This window comes from Ovis canadensis, chromosome 3 (genome assembly GCF_042477335.2).
Source record: "Ovis canadensis isolate MfBH-ARS-UI-01 breed Bighorn chromosome 3, ARS-UI_OviCan_v2, whole genome shotgun sequence".
NCBI classification, from domain to species: domain Eukaryota; kingdom Metazoa; phylum Chordata; class Mammalia; order Artiodactyla; family Bovidae; genus Ovis; species Ovis canadensis.
The window spans coordinates 122273355-122294854 of record NC_091247.1 but is presented as its reverse complement, the minus strand read 5'-3'; the positions used below and the strand labels follow the sequence as shown (position 1 = coordinate 122294854).

Here is a 21500-nt window from a genome sequence, read left to right as displayed (position 1 = left end):
GTTTGAATTGATCAGGTAAGCCATGTAGTACTAACTGAACATCTACCACCACCCTGTCTAGAGTGCTCAAGGAGATGAGGCATTTACAGACTCCAATTCCTGGCTCGCTGTAGGGGGAAGAAGCAGCTACTATCCAAGGGAGATACTCAGAAGGAGAAGGGCAGGGAGCCTCAGTGGCTGCAGATGTACAGGCATAGGGTCTATTTTAACCCAAGTAAGTAATGTGAATGTGAGTCACCCAGTCGTGCCCGACTCTTTGCAACCTGTGGAGCCCACCAGGCTCCTCTGTCCATGGGATTCTCCAGACAAGAATACTGGAGTGGGAAGCCATTCCCTCCTCCAGGGGATCTTCCCAGCCCAGGGATCGAACTCAGGTCTCCTGCATTGCAGGCAGATCCTTTACTATCTGAGCCGCCAGGGAAGCCCATTTTAACCAAAGGTAGCAAACTAGTTGCCCACAGGCCAGATCTGGACTACTGACGTGTCTGGTTTGAAAAGCTGAAAGTTTTTACATTTAAAACAACTTGTTACAACAAGAAGTTGAGTATTTTCACCATAAAAAATTTAGCTTTCCTATTTCTCTGAATACATCCTACATCCTAATAGCATGATTTTCTGTATGACAGTAATCAGCCAGGGCTGAGTAGTGGTTGCCCCATAGACAGCACCTTTTGTTAATCTGCCATGGTGTTCACCTCTCTCAATCACCTTACATCAGCAGGCTGCTTCATTCATTACGGTACTTGTATGATGTACCTGTCACAGTTGTCCCTGTGACTTTAACATGTATTAATTCAGTGTCCCATTCTTCTCTCACTTGTAATTCTGATTACTGTTATTGGCTGAAGCAACTAAAATTCCTCACTTTACCTATGTTCTAATCTCTAAGCATCTGTTTCTTTCTGTTGTCTAGTCACTTAGATTGTAAGAGTTATTTCTTCTCCAAGTTAACAGAGTAAACATAACTAATTATTGACTAAACAGCTTGATTTTTCCCCCATATTTCCCTTTTCTTTGTTATGGCACTGTCATCCTCTCTATTCCCTGCTTTGGAAAAGAGTTCATGCTCCCGCATCCATTTTAGCTTATTCAATCAAGTTTAACTCCTTCAGGAGATATTTATGGAGTGTGTACTGTTGACAGGTATCATTCTAGGCAACAAGGAAATAGTAATGATCAAGACAAATTCTAAAAATAAGCAAATACATAAAAATAAAAATGATCAGGTAATTATAAATTTTCATTAAGATGATATTCTTGAAATACACTGCATGGCTCTTTTAGATGGGGTGGTCAGGGAAATTCATTCTGAGTAGGAATCATTCAAGCAGAAGTATACATTATAAAAAGCTGCTCACGCAAAGATGGACACGGAAAAGCATTCCAATGCAAAGGAACAGGGCATGCAAAGCCCCAAGTTCTAGGACTTCAGTGTGTTCAAGCAACACAAAAATTATCCAGTATGAGTGGAGGATAATGGGAATATGATAATGAGGATATGATAGTGAGATATCATCGTGAGATATCATAGTGAGATATCATAATGAGATAATGAGGATATGATAACGAGAATATGATAAGATAATAAGGATAAAGGGGAAATGATAATGGATGAGGTTAGAGAGTTAGGTAAGAATCAAGTCACATAAGGGCTTTGTTGAACATATTAAGAAATTTCAATTGTATTCCAAGAGCAATGGAGATTCATTGAAAAGCTTTATACAAGCAAGTGACATCATATGATTTACATTTTAAAAGATGAGTATGAAAGCCAAGGAGGTCAGTTAGGTTAAGGCAGTGGTAGCAGTAAAGAAGGACAGGACTAATAGTGCAAAAGGAGGGATGTGTTTAGACAGTATGGTAAAAATAAGTCACTAGCAGAGTAGAGGAGGAAAAGAAGAGTGCAAGATTCTCCTTTTCTACATTTGGATACTGAGAAGCCTTAGTGTTTAGATCACATTAATTTTGAGATGATATTAGACACATCTGCCCAATGATGTCAGTTCATCAGATACATACTGATTAGGTTCTAGGGAGCAGTCAGACCTAAAAGTAGATATTTGAGAATGATCACTATATGGTTAGTTCAGTCACTCAGTCGTGTCTGACTCTTTGTGACCCCATGAATCGCAGCACGCCAGGCCTCCCTATCCATCACCAACTCCCGGAGTTCACCCAAACTCTACGTCCATCGAGTCGGTGATGCCATCCAGCCATCTCATCCTCTGTCATCCCCTTTTCCTCCTGCCCCAATCCCTCCCAGCATTAGTATTTTCCAAAGAGTCAACTCTTCGCATGAGGTGGCCAAAGTACTGGAGTTTCAGCTTTAGCATCATTCCTTCCAGAGGACACCCAGGACTGATCTCCTTTAGAATGGACTGGTTGGATCTCCTTGCAGTCCATGGGACTCTCAGGAGTCTTCTTCAACACCACAGTTCAAAAGCATCAATTTTTGGCACTCAGCTTTCTTCACAGTCCAACTCTCACATCCACACATGACCACTGGAAAACTCATAGCCTTGACTAGACGGACCTTTCCTGGCAAAGTAATGTCTCTGCTTTTTAATATGCTGTCTAGGTTGGTCATAACTTTCCTTCCAAAGAGTAAGTGTCTTTTCATTTCATGGCTGTAATCACCATCTACAGTGATTTTGGAGCCCAAAAGATAAAGTCTGACACGGTTTCCACTGTTTCCCCATCTATTTTCCATGAAGTGATGGGACCAGATGCCATGATCTTCGTTTTCTGAAAGTTGAGCTTTAAGCCAACTTTTTCACTCTCCTCTTTCACTTTCATCAAGAGGCTTTTGAGTTCCTCTTCACTTTCTGCCATAAGGGTGGTGTCATCTGCATATCTGAAGTTATTGATATTTCTCCCGGCAACCTTGATTCCAGCTTGTGCTTCCTCCAGCCCAGCGTTTCACATGATGTACTCTGCATAGAAGTTAAATAAGCAGGGTAACAATATACAGCCTTGACGTACTCCTTTTCCTATTTGGAACTAGTCTGTTGTTCCATGTCCAGTTCTAACTGTTGCTTCCTGACCTGCATACAGATTTCTCAAGAGGCAGGTCAGGTGGTCTGGTATTCCCATCTCTTTCAGAATTTTCCACTTTCTTGTGATCCACACAGTCAAAGGCTTTGGCATAGTCAATAAAGCAGAAATAGATCTTTTTCTGAAACTCTCTTGCTTTTTCCATGATCCAGCAGATGTTGGCAATTTGATCTCTGGTTCCTCTGCCTTTTCTAAAACCAACTTGAACATCTGGAAGTTCACGGTTCACGTATTGCTGAAGCCTGGCTTGGAGAATTTTGAGCATTACTTTACTAGCATGTGAGATGAGTGCAATTGTGCAGTAGTTTGAGCATTCTTTGGCATTGCCTTTCTTTGGGATTGGAATGAAAACTGACCTTTTCCAGTCCTGTGGCCACTGTGGAGTTTTCCAAATTTGCTGGCATATTGGGTGCAGCACTTTCACAGCATCATCTTTCAGGATTTGAAATAGCTCCACTGGAATTCCATCACCTCCACTAGCTTTGTTCTTTGTGATGCTTTCTAAGGCCCACTTGTCTTCACGTTCCAGGATGTCTGGCTCTAGGTGAGTGATCACACCTTCATAATTATCTGGGTCATGAAGATCTTTTCTGTACAGTTCTTCTGTGCATTCTTGCCACCTCTTCTTACTATATAAGGAGACTTTAAAGCCATAGGACAGGATGAAGTCTCTTAAGGTAAGATCTCCTAGGTATTATGCATTGATAAAGAAAAGGGCCAACTATGTATCTTTGAGCACTCCAACATTTAGATTTGAAAAATGAGAAAGAGAGAGAATAAGCAAAGGAAACTGAGAAAGAGCTATCAGGGAGGTAAGAGAAAAGCCAGAGGGCAGACCTTACAGAAACCGAGTCCAAGTGCCCCAGAGGAGAGAGGGAACAATTGTACTGAAGGCTGAGTTGTCTGGATTCTATCACAAATGCTTAATTGCATTAACAAACATTCATTGAATATTTACTATACCAACATTATTCTAGGTACCCTTGGGAATAGTAACAAGAGACACATTTAGTGACCCCCCCCCCCCACCAAAAAAATAAAAGCTCTGGATCAAAGTTTATTTCACTCTTTATAAAGATCTACAATAGCATCAATGAAACTCCATGTGCATGTGTATGAATGTGTGTGTGTGTGTGTGTGTGTGTGTGTGTGCGCGTGCGCGCGCACGCGCGTAAGCCTACAATCACTGACAAGGTGGTAAAGCCTGACTTAAAAGCAGCAGAGCTTCCAGATATGAAGGGAAAATGTAGGCAAAGCCAAAGGGTACTCAGTGGCCATCAGTACAGCCTGATGAGAAGCCACAGAGAAGACCATAATGCTTTGTTGCAATGTAAGACTCTATGACCTTGATACAATTCTGCAGTTTGAGAAAAGCCCTAATAATGGCTTAAATTGAATTTCCTGTTAGGATTCAATTCAATAAAAATTAAATGCTATGATGGTGATGATGTTATTTAAGCAAGTAGGACAACCAGTTAATTTAAAAATATAAAACTAATATAAAACAAGAGCAATCTTTACCTATATTCTGAATGACTTCTATGGAAAAACATTTAAAGAGCTTTTTCTTGAATCCAAAATTAATATATACATACATACAGAGGACAATACTTACGACCAGGCAGGGTTTGGGTAGATATCCAATTTGAAGCATTGCCATAGCCAGCATTGGTGCTGGCAGCCACTTGGAATCTATACCATCTAAATTTCTTCAATCCATATACTGTCTCTTCAGTTAGGTCAGCTTCATAGAGGTACTGAATTTTTTGATGTTCAATACATTCTTCAGAGTCCCATTCTCTGCATCTTTTAGCCCGAAGTTGAGTGGTAATCTTGTAGTTTTGGAAGTAGCCAAAGATAGTGTCGGGTCTCATCCATGTCAATGTTGCACTAGTTGACTGAACATTAGAAAAAGCAATATTCATGGGAACACTGGGAACTAAAAATTAAAGGGGAAAAATGAAAAAAAAAAGAATTAATGAACACTGTGTAAATGGGATGAAGAAACAGGATTTACAATTTTTTTTTTTTTAACTATGCATGTAGTGGTGATCTCTTATTATAACTGCCCTTAGATTAATACGCCCACATTTAATGAGCAGGAACTTAAGGTGATGCTTCAGAGAGCAATGATTCTAAGGGCTAGGGGACAAAACAATTGTGATATTTTTATTTCTAATTTTGCTCCCAAATTTACTTACAAGTTGCTTATAAAAACTTACTTTAGTTCCTTATATAAACACTGGTACAAAGGAAAAATTGCATGGTTATATAACACTATGTATTTTCAGAGGTATGGTCTGAGTTTTACTATTCAATTCCCAAGAAAGACATTCTTATATTTAAATGACTAGATAGATATAAGCCCATCTTACAGTAAATGCTGATTATAAAATAAAGAAACATTATTGACTGAATTAATAATTTATATAATTGGGTGATTTTTATTTTATGTTGCACATATTTAAAATTAGTAAAACTCTTTCTAGAATATCATCAACCACACTGACATTGACACACACAGAATAAGGTATCATCTACAATAATATGGTCCTACTTGGGATCATTATCAGATTTCACATTATCTACTGGTTTATTATATGCATACTACGTGTCAGGCTCTGGGACTGGTGTTAGGAAATCAAAATACGCAAGCTTATGTTTTGTTTTCAAGTAGCCACTTATTAGACAAGAAATGTAAGTGTATTATAGTGGGAAATACAAAAGAACAATGACTTCAGTGACACGAGCACTTTCTTCAGCCATGCCTGTCCTTACCTGTGTGCAAGGACCTTCGCTCAGAAGGCTGAGATAGGAATGAACAATGATTTGTATGAAAATTACACTATTCATAAAAACATTATGTTAATGTATGCATTAAAGATAAAATTAAAAAATAAATGAGTTAGAAAATTATTCATTAAAAACTCATTCATTCCTAAACATATCACATTCAGATTTCAGGAAATACCCCCACCAAAGAAGCCCGACAAAACAGACAGTATTTTCCATGACGACTGCATGAGTGCGTGCTCAGTCTCTAAGTTGTATCCGACTCTTCGCGAACCCATGGACTGTAGCCCACCAGGCTCCTCTGCCCATGGGATTTCCCAGGGAGGAAAACTAGAGTGGGTTGCCATATCCTTCTCCAGATCTTCCTGACCCAGAGGTCAAACCCATATCTCCTGCATTGGCAGGAGGATTCTTTGCCACTGAGTCACCAGGGAAGCCCACATGATGATTATGGTTATGGAAAAAAATAAGAAAGGGAAGAAGAGTTCCCAAGGATAGAGAAATTTTAAGCTGAGTCGTCAGAGAGAAAGCCTCACTGACGAGGAGACATGAAGTTCCTGATGAAGGTAGGGAAGCTAACCATGTGAATATTTTGAGGAAGAACATTCCCAGCAGAGGCAAATGCATGATGACACTCTTAGGTTGGAATCAGGCCTGGTAATATTTGAAGAATGAAAAAGAGGTCAGTGGGCTAGTACGAGGTGAGATCTGAAAAGAAACACTGAAGACTTGATTGTATAAGACCAAGTGTAGAACACTGGTGTGACTCACTCGAACAGGAGTAATTATGAGTTCTAACATACATTTTCACAGAATCACTCTAGCTGTTTTGTTTAGAATGGACAAGGGAGATAGGGTGAAAAGAGAGTAATGAGTTAGCTATTGCCGTGTCAGCGTAAGAGATCATGATGGCCTGCAGCGGAAATGCAGCAGCAGAAATGAAGTGTTCAGATTCTGAATATATTTTGAAGGACAGCTGACAGGATTTGCCGACATGTGACATATGAGGTATAAGAGAGAAGGAGGAGTAGAGGAAAGCTCTAAGGTCCTCAGGTGCAAAAAGAAAGATAAAGTCACTATTCACCAAGAAGGGGATGACTGTACAAGAAGCAGATGGTGCAGAGCAAGACTAAGGATTTCTTTTGAGCATGTTAACTTTGAATTGCCTATCAGATACCCAGAGGAGGTCAAATAATAGATGTATGCATGAGTCTGGAGTTCTGTAGAGAGGTCTGGACTTGAGTTAAAAAATTTGAATGTTCTCTTAAATTTTTTAAGCATTATCTACAGACAATTTTTTGAATGTGAATATTAATTGTATTACACAAGTATCCCACAAACAGCTATATCAACATTAAAAGTTTTAATAAATAGCCAAATCAATCTGGATTCAATTGTCTCATCCAATAATAGTACATCACAACTCTATTTCCATGGCTCGAAAACAGCAAATCAATTTGGTCAAGTGAGTCAAATAAAAGTCAAAAAAGGTTTTTTTTTTTTTTATTTAAAAGATACAAACTGGAATAGTTGATATTATCATCGTGTATAGGCATAGCCTAAAATCTGATATTTATTTCTATTTGTTTTACAGACCTATAGATTATATATTAATATTGCCTAAGTCTGAAAAAGGGTTTCCCAGGTGGTTCAGTAGTAAAGAATCCACCCACCAATGCAGGAGACACAGGAGACATGGGGTTTGAGCTCTGGATCAGGAAGATCTCCTGGAGAAGGATATGGCAACCAACTCCAGGATTCTTGCCTCGGAAATCTCATGAGGAGTCTGGCAGGCTAGAGTCCATGGGATAGCAGAGTTGGACGCGACTGAGCAACTGAGTACACACACACAAAACTGGAAGAGAAGCAAAAGTCTAATGCAATAGAAAACAAATAGTAAATTACTTAAAGCTATATGATCATATACAATTAGCCTGTTTTCAAATATTTAATATTTTTTGTCATATCTTACTGTATTTAATCGAACATTAACCTCTAAAAAAGTGGCCTTATAAACAGAACACTTACTAGACTACTTACAGCACACTCCCTCTTGTATGTTTAGTTATGTATAAGAGCAATTAGTGAAAAAGTTATTTTTAAGGAAAATGTACCTTTGCAGAGAAAGAAGTTCATAATTGGCTAAAAAGTAGAATTTCCATTATTTATTGAAATCCTTCAGCCACTAAATTTTAATTCAGACCACTTTATGATAAGATACATTTTCAAACTAATCTAACACAAAGCAGAGAAACCTGACTAACTCGGGGGTTCAGAAAAACTTTTAAGAGGAAAGGTTGCATATGAACAGAGATTTCACTAACTATGAAGGCAGAGATTCTAGAAGAGGAGGGTAATGTGATCCAAATCAAGTTTAACTATGGCTTATAATTCACATTGGCAATAACAAAGAGTCTGGGGACATGCTACATCACAAGATTATAGATCGTTTGTCAAGCAATAGAAAGCTGTATCAAGCTGTCAGCATGAGATGTTCAGAAGTACATCTTTTCAAATCCAGTCATACTCGCAAATAGGTAAAGGGACAAATTCATAGACCATTTGATTTGTTCAGCAAAGAAGAAATAAGATGGTAGCAATAGGAAAGAAGCGAATTTTTAGATCTACTTTGACAGTAGAATCCACAGAACAGGCAGATGAATCAGAAGATCACAGAATCAGAATTTGATGGCAGCTCAGAGATCATCTCCATCAACCTGTCTTTTTACATCTGACCTTTATGGAGACAGATCTCCCTAAGAATTTCAGTACATATGCCCTCTTCCAGGCTTCCCTGGTGGTTCAGACAGCAAAGCATCTGCCTGCAATGCAGAAGACCCAGGTTTGATCCCTGAGTGGGGAAGATCCCCTGAAGAAGGAAATGGAAGCCCACTTCAGTATTCTTGCCTGGAAAATCCCATGGATGGAGGAGCCTGGTAGGCTGCAGTCCATGGGGTGGGTGGCAAAGAGTCAGACGCAACTGAGTGACTTCACTTTCTCCTTCTTCTATGCCTTTTCTAGTTTGTCAACCAAACACTAATGAAAAAAAAAAGAAAAGTGCAGCTATAATTAAGAATCCAAATTGGTTTACTTCAAAATAAGGAGAGGGGACTTCCCTGGTGGTCCAGTGGCTAAGACTCTGCTCTCCCAATGCAAAGGACTTGGGATCAATCCCTGGTCAGGAAACTAGATTCCACATGTCACAACTAAGACCTGGAATAGGCAAATAAGTAAATAAATACTTTAAAAATAAAGACTAAAACAAAATGTATTAAAATAGAGATTATCCAAGGGCCCTAATTTTATAACAAATCCTTTAAAAGCACAGAGAACACTAACAGATGGAGAAATATACCATGTGCATGGATCGGAAGAATCAATAGAGTGAAAATGAGTATACTACCCAAAGCAATCTATAGATTCAATGCAATCCCTATCAAGCTACCAACAGTATTTTTTACAGAGCTAGAACAAATAATTTCACAATTTGTATGGAAATACAAAAAAACCTCGAATAGCCAAAGCAATCTTGAGAAAGAAGAATGGAACTGGAGGAATCAACCTGCCTGACTTCAAGCTCTACTACAAAGCCACAGTCATAAAGACAGTATGGTACTGGCACAAAGACAGAACTATAGATCAATGGAACAAAATAGAAAGCCCAGAGATAAATCCACGCACCTATGGACACCTTATCTTTGACAAAAGGAGGCAAGAATATACAATGGATTAAAGACAGTCTCTTTAACAAGTGGTGCTGGGAAAACTGGTCAACCACTTGTAAAAGAATGAAACTAGATCACTTTCTAACACCATACACAAAAATAAACTCAAAATGGGTTAAAGATCTAAATGTAAGACCAGAAACTATAAAATTCCTAGAGGAAAACATAGACAAAACACTCTCTGACATAAATCATACCAGGATTCTCTATGACCCACCTCCCAAAGCAATGGAAATAAAAGCAAAAATAAACAAATGGGACCTAATTAAACTTAAAAGCTTTTTCACAACGAAGGAAACTATAAGCAAGGTGAAAAGACAGCCTTCAGAATGGGAGAAAATAGTAGCAAATGAAGCAACTGACAAAGAATTAATCTCAAAAATATACAAGCAACTTATGCAGCTCAAGTCCAGAAAAATAAACGACCCAATCAAAATATGGGCCAAAGAACTAAACAGACATTTCTCCAAGGAAGACATACAAATGGCTAACAAACATGTGAAAAGATGCTCAGCATCACTCATTATCACAGAAATGCTAATCAAAACCACAATGAGGTACCGTCTCACGCCAGTCAGAATGGCTGCTATCAAAAAGTCTACAAACAATAAATGCTGGAGAGAATGCGGAGAAAAAGGAACCCTCTTACACTGTTGGGAATGCAAACTAATACGGTACGGGGAGGGAGGAGGGAAGGGCGTTCAGGATGGGGAACATGTGTATACCTGTGGCGGATTCATGTTGATGTATGGCAAAACCAACACAATATTGTAAAGTAATTAACCTCCAATTAAAATAAATACATTTATATTAAAAAAATAAAAGCAGAGAGGTTTTTTTTTTTTTTTGCTAGTTACCAAAGAGGAAGTATTTTAAGCAAGAGATTAGATTCAATGTACGAATATTTCTCAACTGCTGGCTTTGAAGAAGGAAGGAACCACCTGACAAAGAATTCAGGACCTCTCTAGGAGCTAAGGACAGTCCTTGGCCAAAAGCCAGCCAGGAATTGGGGATCTCAGTTCCACAACTGTTAGAAACTGAATTTTGCCACAACCATAGTAGGTTGGAAGAGAACCTTCACCCCACATGAAAATTCACCCCATGGAACCTTGGTTTGACCTTGTGAGACTTTGTGAGACTCAGAATCCAGGCATAGCACACCAGTAGGACTCTGACCTACAGAACTGTTCTCTAATAAATGGGTGGGTGTTGTTTTTTAAATTACCAAGTTTGTGATAATTCATGACCTACAATAGAAAAGTAATACAACTTTCCACTAACAAATGACCAATCTCTAGGTATCTAACCTGTTTTTAAACATACAAAGGCAAACTCAAAATCTTGAGGGGCTTTAAAAAAAATTGTTTCCAGAGCACTCTATTAGTTTGTAGTCTTCCTTACTTTAAACTGATATCTACCATCCTATAAATCGTAGTTCGATACTGGAAATCCACCTTAAGCAGGCCTAATTCTATTTTCATTTCTACTTTACTCCAACATTTGTACCAAAGATCTATAAAGGTTTTTATTCTGCATTCATATCAATTAAAAAAGATTGAGCAATTACTCCAAATTTATGTATATATTATATATATACATAAATGCCAACCTACATGTTAGATTGTGTCTCTGAAGGTCTAGACTAATTCTTGGAATAAAATAGGCATTTAAAAAATATTTTAAAAGTATGGACAAATGAATAAGAGGGTATTACAGGAGATTTGATTTAGATAGACGGTCACCAGACTGTTCCTGAAGAATTAGAATTTAATCGGAGATCTGACAGATAAGATGTAGCCTCCCTGGTGAAAAACATGTTAAGACTCTGGAATAAGAAAACATAGCACAGTGGAAATACATAAAGGCTACTGGGTATACCAGGAGGTGAATGGGAAGATAGAAAGTTATAGGTGTAGGCCAGAATCAGATAATGTTGAGCCTTGTAGGCTAGATTCAAGATTTTTAGTTTTACGCTAAGTGCAGTGGGAATACTTGATGATTATTGTATTGCCTTTTACTTTGCAGAATCAGTTCTGATGAGATGGGTGAAACTGGAGCCAATTATACAGAGTGAAGTAAGCCAGAAAGAAAAACACCAATACAGTATACTAACACATATATATGGAATTTAGGAAGATGGCAATGACGACCCTGTATGCAAGACAGGAAAAAAGACACAGATGTGTATAACGGACTTTTGGACTCAGAGGGAGAGGGAGAGGGTGGGATGATTTGGGAGAATGGCATTCTAACATGTATACTATCATGTAAGAATTGAATCGCCAGTCTATGTCTGACGCAGGATACAGCATGCTTGGGGCTGGTGCATGGGGATGACCCAGAGAGATGTTATGGGGAGGGAGGTGGGAGGGGGGGTTCATGTTTGGGAATGCATGTAAGAATTAAAGATTTTAAAATTTAAAAAATATAAAACTAAAAAAAAAACTAAAAAAAAAATAAAGACCAATAAATAAATAAATAAATAAATAAAAATGAGATGGAATTTTAAAATAAATAAATTAAAATGTTGACATTAAAAAAAAAGTAAAAATAAAAAATAAAACCATTGACTGCTTTTCTCCCATAAGATCCAGTGTGTATGATCAGCAATTTCCTTTCTTTCTAGTCCATCATCAACCACTCCTTTCCTGTTTCCTTTACCGAGGGTTTACTAAGCAACTAGAGGTGGGAGGAATAAAGGATGCATTCTCTATTTAGGAGCTGGAGAATGCAGAAGAGGCTACCCTTTCCCTGTATTTCAGCAGAAGGGATGTTGCACATGGCTCTCTAACTTTTTTATCCCCTCAGATTTCAGGAAAGAAGACTTTAATGGCAAAGTCTGTGGCACAGTAAAAAAAAAAAAAAAAAAAAAATCCAGCAGATTAATATTGGTCCACAGGCTCTACATTCTATAATTAAGTTTTGCAGAGAAGTAAAGGTCTAGATAGGACAGTACTTTAACTTGACAAAGAAACAAGACCTATACAAGTTATTCTAACCTAACTAAAGGAAGGGTAACAATAATTGCAACTGCCTTCCTTATGACAGGCACAGGGATGGGCCTTGCACAAGACACCCAGAGTCTGACATGTATGGGCCACTCAGTAAGTATTGATATTTGACTAAATTATGGTTCATAACACAGTCCTTTGGTTTTCATGTGCTACCAAAATTTGTCCACATTTTTCACTCAAATGTATTTAGAAATATGAACCAGAAATAAATCTAATCTGAGGCCAAATATATAGTATAACTTCATAGACAGTTTTTTTTTAACAAGGCTACCTGAGATGTGCATATAAATAACTAGCAGTAAACTTCATTTATATCCAGCATCTTCTCTTTTGATGAACTGTGTGTTGAACTAGACTATTTCAAGGCAACTGCCCTATTGAATTACAGATACAAAAAGGATTACACTCATTTTAGCATGGAGAATCAGATTTCCATTCTTTAAGAATGACTAAAAACCTCAAACTTTTTCTATTCACAGATGGTACTCATTTGAACACATCATTCCATGCTTCCTGGAATAATCACGCAGCTTGCTTAGATTTTCTGAACATGACTGAACTGTGATGAAGCGATCAACATTCTCTGCCAAGGTATTCCGTAAATTATATTTTTATTCATAAATTATTCTTATCAGAGAAATACTTTTATCACGGTTGAAATGAAGGTCTACAGATCTATACAAGTAAAATTTGTTACAGTTTAAATGCATATCAGTTTTTAGTGATTACTTAGTGTATCTCACTTAGAAGGTGAAAATGTGTATAAAATATAATTACTCTCTAAATTTCTGAATATCAGTTATTAGAAGTTGCTACACTCTTATGATAGGATGGTAGCATTAACCTGGTTAGCTGTGGTAATATGGAAGACCACGTTTCCTTAATTCTTCAGTCATGACTGCATATATTTATCTTCAAGCACAGATACACTCTCTTTTAAGCAAAACAAATGTCTGACAATTTTATATTTATAAATATCTATAAAACTTACCAAAGTATCAACACAATCTTTCCTAGTTTAGGAATATTTTTGTCTCTACTAATTTTTAATAAACTACAAAACACAAGGTACAATATATGATCTGAGCATAAACAAACAAAAGTAACATTTGCTAACACCAAAATAATATGGATCAATATAAATATAGAAATGCCTGCAAAGCGCAAAAAAATTTTCTCATACCAGATAAATTTTGCACTAACTTGAATTTAATCAATATCATTTACTAGGCATTCATATTGAGTGGTGTGGCCAAGTCTTAGGGTATATATATATATATATATATATATATATATATATATATATGTGTGTGTGTGTGTGTGTGTGTGTGTGTGTGTGTGTGTGTGTGTGTGTGTGTGTGTGTGTGTGTATAAAAGTAATTTAGCCAATAGAAACTATCACATACAGGTAATGCCAAAAGGAAAATTCCAAGGAAAGAGAAGGTCTGGGAGGTGTAACCTGAAGGAACAATTGATCACTAGTAGAGATGAGGGAGAAATAATGTTCAAGTAGATTAATAAGGAGAGAGATACATTAAGTAGCAACACGATGTCTGTCATGGGCTGGGAAGCATACCAGATTGGAGAAAAGAAATTGTAAGGAAGTCATAAGAAAAAAATGGGGTGCAGTGAGGGAGGATGGTCGTATTAAGTGTGGTGTTATTGAAAGGCACTGCAACTTTGAGAGATGAACTTATATGACTATTGCAGAATGCAGAGAACAAGGGACAGAGATTAACTGGTAAAGTATAAACTTAAATAAACCCTGAGCCTCTGTATAATGAGTTATTAGGAAAGGGTACAGTTAATAGAAACTGGTTAGATACCACATGTATCCAAGACAATGTAAATTACAATGAAAACAAAGAATAATTAAGAACAGAGCTAAAAGAAAGAGGCAAAAGAATATTGGCCAAAAATGTGATGATATAGTAGGCAGAGAAAAAACGGGAGTAAGCAAGTGGAATAAACCCAAGAATTAAGTTAATAGATCAAATGTACACTGTACACTTCCTAGAAGTAGGCTATGATTTGGCTCTCATGCAACAGAAAATAATACAAAGGAAAAAAATTAAGATGGTAAATCTCTGTGACCATAAATAAAGGCAAATTAAGTGAACAGGAAACACGCAATAAACTCTGGTATTGAGATCAAAGGTATTGCTCTCCCACCTCTCCCTGACCTCCACCAAATCACACAAACAATGCCATATAATTTAACGAACAATGTCATCAAAAACATCCTTACATAGGAAATACTTAGTATGTTTAACTTGGCTCTTTCTTTTGTCTCTCAGTGTAGATGGGCGGAATAATTATCAAACACATTTATGTAAACCTATTTCCTCAGAGGTTCTAATTACTCAGTTTTAAGTACACTTCTCTCTGGCAGTCTTGCTTAAACCAGAGATAGATTCTGCAGTAGCTGAAACAAAATTCCCCAACATTTGTTATGTAAATATGATTTTAGGTGATACTACAAAGCTGAGAATATGGAATGATGAACTTTTATTAGTATGCCAAATTAAATCACGAAAATGTCATTTTCATGAAAGGGAACTGAGAAACTATCTATAAACAGGCTAAGGTTTTCTAAAAAAAATTTTAAGTGTCTGTCATGGTGCATCTATAGGTAGACAATTGGGGATCCAAAATTCTATGGACCACAGCTATAATGGTTTTTAAACCAAATATTATCAAAAACATAAGATTCAGAAAAATATCTCAGTAAAACTTCAGGGTAAAAATGTCACTTTCTTGGGGAGAACTCAACAAGAAAAATGATGACACATTCTACTTGGAGGCAAAGTGAGTTGATTTGTTTTATAGAGTCATTAGTTTGAAAGCTCTATATGGCAAGTCATCTCATGAGAATATCTATCATAATGACAACTTTGATTTGAAGTAGTTTATCAGAAGCAGTTCTTAGGGGAGTAATTATATAGCAGAATTAATTGTCTGTTAAGACCACTCATATTAATAACACCTGGAGACTAAGTTGAACTATTGACACAAGAAGAAATGAGAATGATATACTGGTTAGTGCTGATTTGCTTGAGGATGGAATCTGAATAAATAAAATGCTAGTTTCAAATCTTGTTAGCATAATATATAGAGTTGTCTTGAGAGGAAAAGCTTAGGTTAGAGTAAGAGGTGAAATAAAGAAATTCTGAGACCACCAAAAACCAAGAGAAAAGAACATATTTTAACAGAAAGAAGCAATTAAGGAATTCTACTCAAATCTTGAAGAGTTGTGAAATGAAAGTCGCTCAATCGTGTCCAGCTCTTTGCAACACCATGCAGTCCATGGAATTCTCCAGGCCAGAATACTGGAGTGGGTAGCCTTTCCCTTTTCCAGGGGATCTTCCCAACCCAGGGATCAAACCCAGGTCTCCCATATTGCAGGTGGAGTCTTTACCAGCTAAGCCACAAAGGAGTAAGAGGTAGGGAGAAACAATTTGGCTTTGAATCCATGAGGGTGAATAAATATTTAAAGGGGATGGTACTTACAGTATCAGAATAGCAGATGACCAAAAAAAAAAAAAAAATTGAGTCTCTGTCAAGTCAATATTTAATCTAGGGTAAATTAGAATAGGAAAAAGAAATTACATATTAAAAAAAAAACTCATGTAAGCCAATAATGTCAGGCACGCATTGGTACATAAGAAATATTTAACAAATAAATCAATATGTGAACAAACTAATGGATGGATACATGGATGCATGGGTGAATACATGGATTTCAAGAAGAAAATATCACCAATGCCATCACCAATATTGATTGATGAACAAGTGTCACCAATGCTGATTACAGTCAAGTGCTACTTAAAACTATTCTTTTTTAAAGACTGGCTGTATGAAAATCCTTGGTAGAGTGAAATATACAAAAAGACTCCTGGATCAAATTTTGGGGAAAGTTCTATAAGATTTGGGTTGTTCAAGGATTCTGAGAGAGAAAGAATAAAAGGAGAGAAGTAGGGGAAAAAGTCAAGAGGAGAAAGGATCAAAGGACTGGGTGAGACTGGAGACACTATAAAATAATATTGTTGTTGTTTTGTCCCTAAGTCATGTCCAACTCTCTTGCAACCCCATGGATTGTAACCCACCAGGTTCCTCTGTCCATGGGATTACCTAGGCAAGAATACTGGAGTGAGTTGCCATTTCCTTCTCCAGGGCATCTTCCAGACCCATGGATTGAACCTGTGTTTCCTGCATTGGCAGGCGGATTCTTTACCACTTAGTCACCTGGGAAGCCCATGAAATAATGTAGCCAACAGAAAAACTGGTTACATTTCAGATTGCCAAAATATTTAAGAACAAAAATACCATTTAAAGTCATGTATATTATTGCAATGTAAACCCTTCCTTTATGTAGTCACAAAACGTTCAGTAAGGCTATTACACATAACAGTGCATGGGGTGACTAGAATTGTCAAAATCATGCAAAAATTTTCCTGAAGTGGTCAAAAAGTTATATAAACACATCCTATTATCCCAACCTAATAAGTTTGAGAGATCTCTTCTGATCATGCCAGAATAGCTTGTGTCACACTGATCCTTCTGCAGATAACAACCATGACCTCTGTGGGGAGGGAGGGACAGCTTCTGGCTTAGTGTCAGGGATGCAGGATTGCCAGAGTAGTTGCAAAAGGAAGAAGTCACTAAGGGGTCAGACCCAAACACTGGGTCTGAACTCCCTAGAAATCCTTGGCCATTCTCATAATTGTGAAAGTATGTAGGGCATGCCAAGAAGCAAAGTGGAAAGAAACAGATGAAAAACTTACTAGAAATTTTAGTTGCTTCCCAGTGCAGACGGGATAAAATTCAGAATTTGAATCACACCATATTAAGGAATTAAGTAGCAAGCCTCATTTCAAAATCCCCAAACGATCATACATTTACTTTGCTCTATTGTCCCTGATTAAGGAATTCTCTCCACAGATAACGTTGAAACCATAATCACACATTCACAAAGCTAAAATACAGTAATTTAATGGCTTGTTAGAATGAAACGTCAACACCCTTCAAAAGAAGATAACAAAATCCAGAGTTTCTGCACAACATCACCAACAACATAAAATTTAGGTTTAAAAATTACTATGCAGACAAGAAAATTTCTACTGACATAAAAGTGTATCTCATAGTCAGGAGGAAAAAGTGTTCAACAGAAAGATCACAGAATAACACAGGTGTGGGAACTAACAGAAAGCTAATTTAAAGAAGCTATGATAAATATTTTATTTGACTTAATGGAAAACAAAGCAAATGAGGAACTTCAGCAGAGAAATGGAGATAAGGAAACAGAACTAAATGAAAATTTCAGAGTTTGTAACTATAATACTTGACACGATACTGAATTTGTTTAATACCAGATTAAAGATGGCAGAAGACAGTCAATGAACATTATGGCACATCAGTACAAACCTGATCTACAGAATAAAGGGGAAAAAAGTTAGAAATTTTAATAAAGCCCTGTCCTTTAAGAGGCACAGAATTAGAATCCCAGAAGAAAAGAATAGTAAAGGGCAGAAAAATAATTTTAAAATGATGGCCCCAAATTTCTCAAATTTTAGAAATTTATTAATTTACCAATACAGAAAACTAAAGGAACTCATAGCAAAATAAATGCAACAGAAACCACACTAACCATATTATTATAAAATTGCTTAAAAGAAAAAATCTGGAAAATTCCCCCTTAAATAACCTTTCATACATAATAGATAGTGATGGAAATAGTAGTTAACATCTCATCAGAAATAATAAGAATCAGAAGACAAATGAAATACATCTTTAAAGAGAAAAATATTGGGTAGGGGCAACTATCAACCCAGAACTATGTAATCCACAGATACAGTTCCTAAAAAGTGAAAACAAAATAAATCTATTTTCAATGAAGTAAAACCTGAGAGAATTTCATTTCAGCATCCCTGCAATAACAGAAATTCTAAATGGAGTTCTTTAGTTGAAGGAGAAATGCTGTCAAATATAACTTATAACTACTGGAATAGAAGAATACCAATAATGATAATTATACGGGAAAACACATGGTCTTCATTTATTTTAACGTCTACTGGCTATACAAGTAAAAGTAATACCATAAATTATGAGGCTTAAAATGTAAATATATGTAAATCACTTCAAATATATAGATGTCAAATGTATGACTATATGTAATTGTACTTTTACAAAGTTCATATACTTTTATATGAAGTTGTACAATATTATTTGAACTACAATAAACTCAGGAATTATATTGTAACCCCTTGATCAACCACTAAAAATAATGACAAAGAAGAAGTATAGATAAAAATCTTACAGAGAAATTAAAACACAAAGCTAAAACCTCCAATTAAGGAGGCAATAAAGAAGGAAGGCAATAAAGAACAGAGGAGTAGAAAACAAATAGCGAATTGAACTAACCTCAACTAATTCAATTTAGTTTGGTTCTATTTGCTATTTGTTTTCTAGCTTTTTCCCTCTGTTCTTTCTTTAATGGGCTTCCCAGGGGTGTCTCAGATGGTAAAGAATCTGCCTGCAATGCAGGAGACCCAGGTTTGATCCCTGGGTCGGGAAGATCCCTTGGAGAAGGGAATGGCAACACCCTCCAGTATCTGTGCCTGGAGAATTTCATGGACAGAGGAGCCTGGTGGGCTACAGTCCATGGGGTCACAAAGAGTAGGACTTGGCTGAGCCAGTAACATTTTCACTTCCAACTTACTTAATTACTTTAAATATAAATAGATTAAATGCTACATTTAGAAGACAGTGATTGTCAAATAAGATAAAAATGAAAGACCCAATTATCAGCTGCCCACAAGAGAAAATTTGTACACCAGACATATAGTTTAAATATGATACAAATAATTAAAAAGTAAAGATGGAAAAAAAACATAGAAAACAAAACAGTAGAGCCTGTGCCTATATTAATCTTAGACTAAAGAATCTTTAAGGCAAGGAGGGTTTTAAAAATAAAAGATAATTTATAATAATTAAAGGGTCAGTTAGGAAGTTATAGCAATTATAACTGTGTATGTGTTTAATAAATAAAACTCTAAAGTACATGAACTACTGACAGACTTAAAGAAGAAATAGACAAATCCACAATATATTTGGATATTTTATATTTCCTTATCAATAACTGATAGTATAATTTTTACTGAAAAGTAATAAGAATGTAGATTTATAAAACATTATCATATTGAATACATAGAGCATTTATGGACAACAACTGAAAAATATACCTTATTTTCAAATATGCATGGAAGAATATTCAATAAGATAAACTGTATGCTGAGCCATAGAAAGTGTCCCAACTAATTTTTAAAAATTAACTGTTATAGACATATTCTCTAACAATGGCAATAAATTAAAATTTGATAATATGTAGATATCTAGAAAAGTACCAAAAAACTATGGCTCAAAGAAGAAATTTCAAAGGAAATTAGAGAATATCTTTATTGAAAGAGTCAAAATTTTTGATATATAATTTTTTATATAAAAGGAGATTTATACCTATAAATGTTTATATTTGGAAAAAAGGGAGGCTTAAAATCATTATGTTAAGAAAAATATGCTAGACACAAAAAGATAAATACTACAAGATTGTATTATGTGTGGACTGTAACAAAGGCAAGTTCATGGAAACAGAGTGGAGCAATGCTTGCCAGTGACTGGGGAGAGAGAGGTGATGAAAGATATTGGTCAAAAGGTATAAATTTTAGTTATATGAATAAGTTATAAGAAACTAATGCACAGCATGGTGACTATAGTTAATTATGATGTACTGTATACTTGAAAATGGTTAAGAGAGTAGATTTTAAGTGTTCTCACTACACATACAAAAAGGTAAATATGGGAGCTGATGGATAGTGTAATGGGGGAATCATTTCATAATGGATTCATATATCAATGTACTGCACTGAATACCTTAAATATATCCAATATTTATTCATCAATCATACCTCAATAAAGCTGGAGGAAAAAGTAAGTAAAGAAGAAAACTATGATCTATATCCTAACCATAAAAATACATAATACATAAAAAAGAAGAGCATATTAAAAGTAAAATATTTAGAAGGAAGAAAGTAACAGAGATCAAGACTCAATGAAATAAAAAATAAATGAGAATATTAAAAAATTCAAGTTAGTTCTTTAGATAAATTAATAAATTTCACAAACACTTGTCAAGCCATATACAAAATGATAATGCATCTAATCAAATGGGGTCCATCCCAGGAAGGTAAAGTGAAAGTCGCTCAGTTGTATCCAGCTCTTTGCAACTTTATGGACTATACAGTCCATGGAATTCTCCAGGGCAGAATGCTGGAGTAGTAGTAGTAAGAATACTTATCGTTTCCCCAGGGGATTTAACCCAGGTCTCCCGCATTGCAGGTGGATTCTTTAACAGCTGAGCCAAAAAGGAAACCCAAGAATACTGGAGTGGGTAGCCTATCCCTTCTCCAGGGGATCTTCCCGACCCAGGAATTGAACTGGGGACTTCTGCACTGCAAGCGGATTCTTTACCAACTGAGCTATCAGGGAAGCCCTCAGGAAAGTAAAGTTTACTTAATATTATAAAAATTAATCATATACCACAGTAAATCACAATTTACCATAGTAACAGAATACAAGAGAAAAAAAGCATATGATCAAGGGCATCTACAGACATCCTACTGTACACATCATATAAAACAGTGAAGGACAGATGCTTCCTCTTTCAATTAGGAACAATGCAAAGATACCTGCTTTTATTACATCTTTTGATATAGTATCAGAGTCTAGCCAGTGCAATGTGGTAAAGTAAAACAAATCATAGGTTTTAGAAAGAAAGAGATTAAAAATTACTTTAATTGTAGATGAAATGATATTTTGAAATGCAGAAAATTCTAAAGCAATATATACAAACAATCTTCTA

General features: G+C 36.2%; 1 protein-coding gene across 1 annotated transcript in view; it reads right to left on the bottom strand.

Annotated features, from left to right (window-relative positions):
* The window catches only part of PTPRQ (protein tyrosine phosphatase receptor type Q), a 275808-nt gene that overhangs the window by 116837 nt on the left and 137471 nt on the right, over nucleotides 1-21500 (bottom strand). The window contains exon 29 of the mRNA XM_069584123.1: nucleotides 4670-4993. Coding sequence (XP_069440224.1) covers nucleotides 4670-4993 — 324 coding nt within the window. The remainder of the gene's footprint in view (nucleotides 1-4669; nucleotides 4994-21500) is intronic.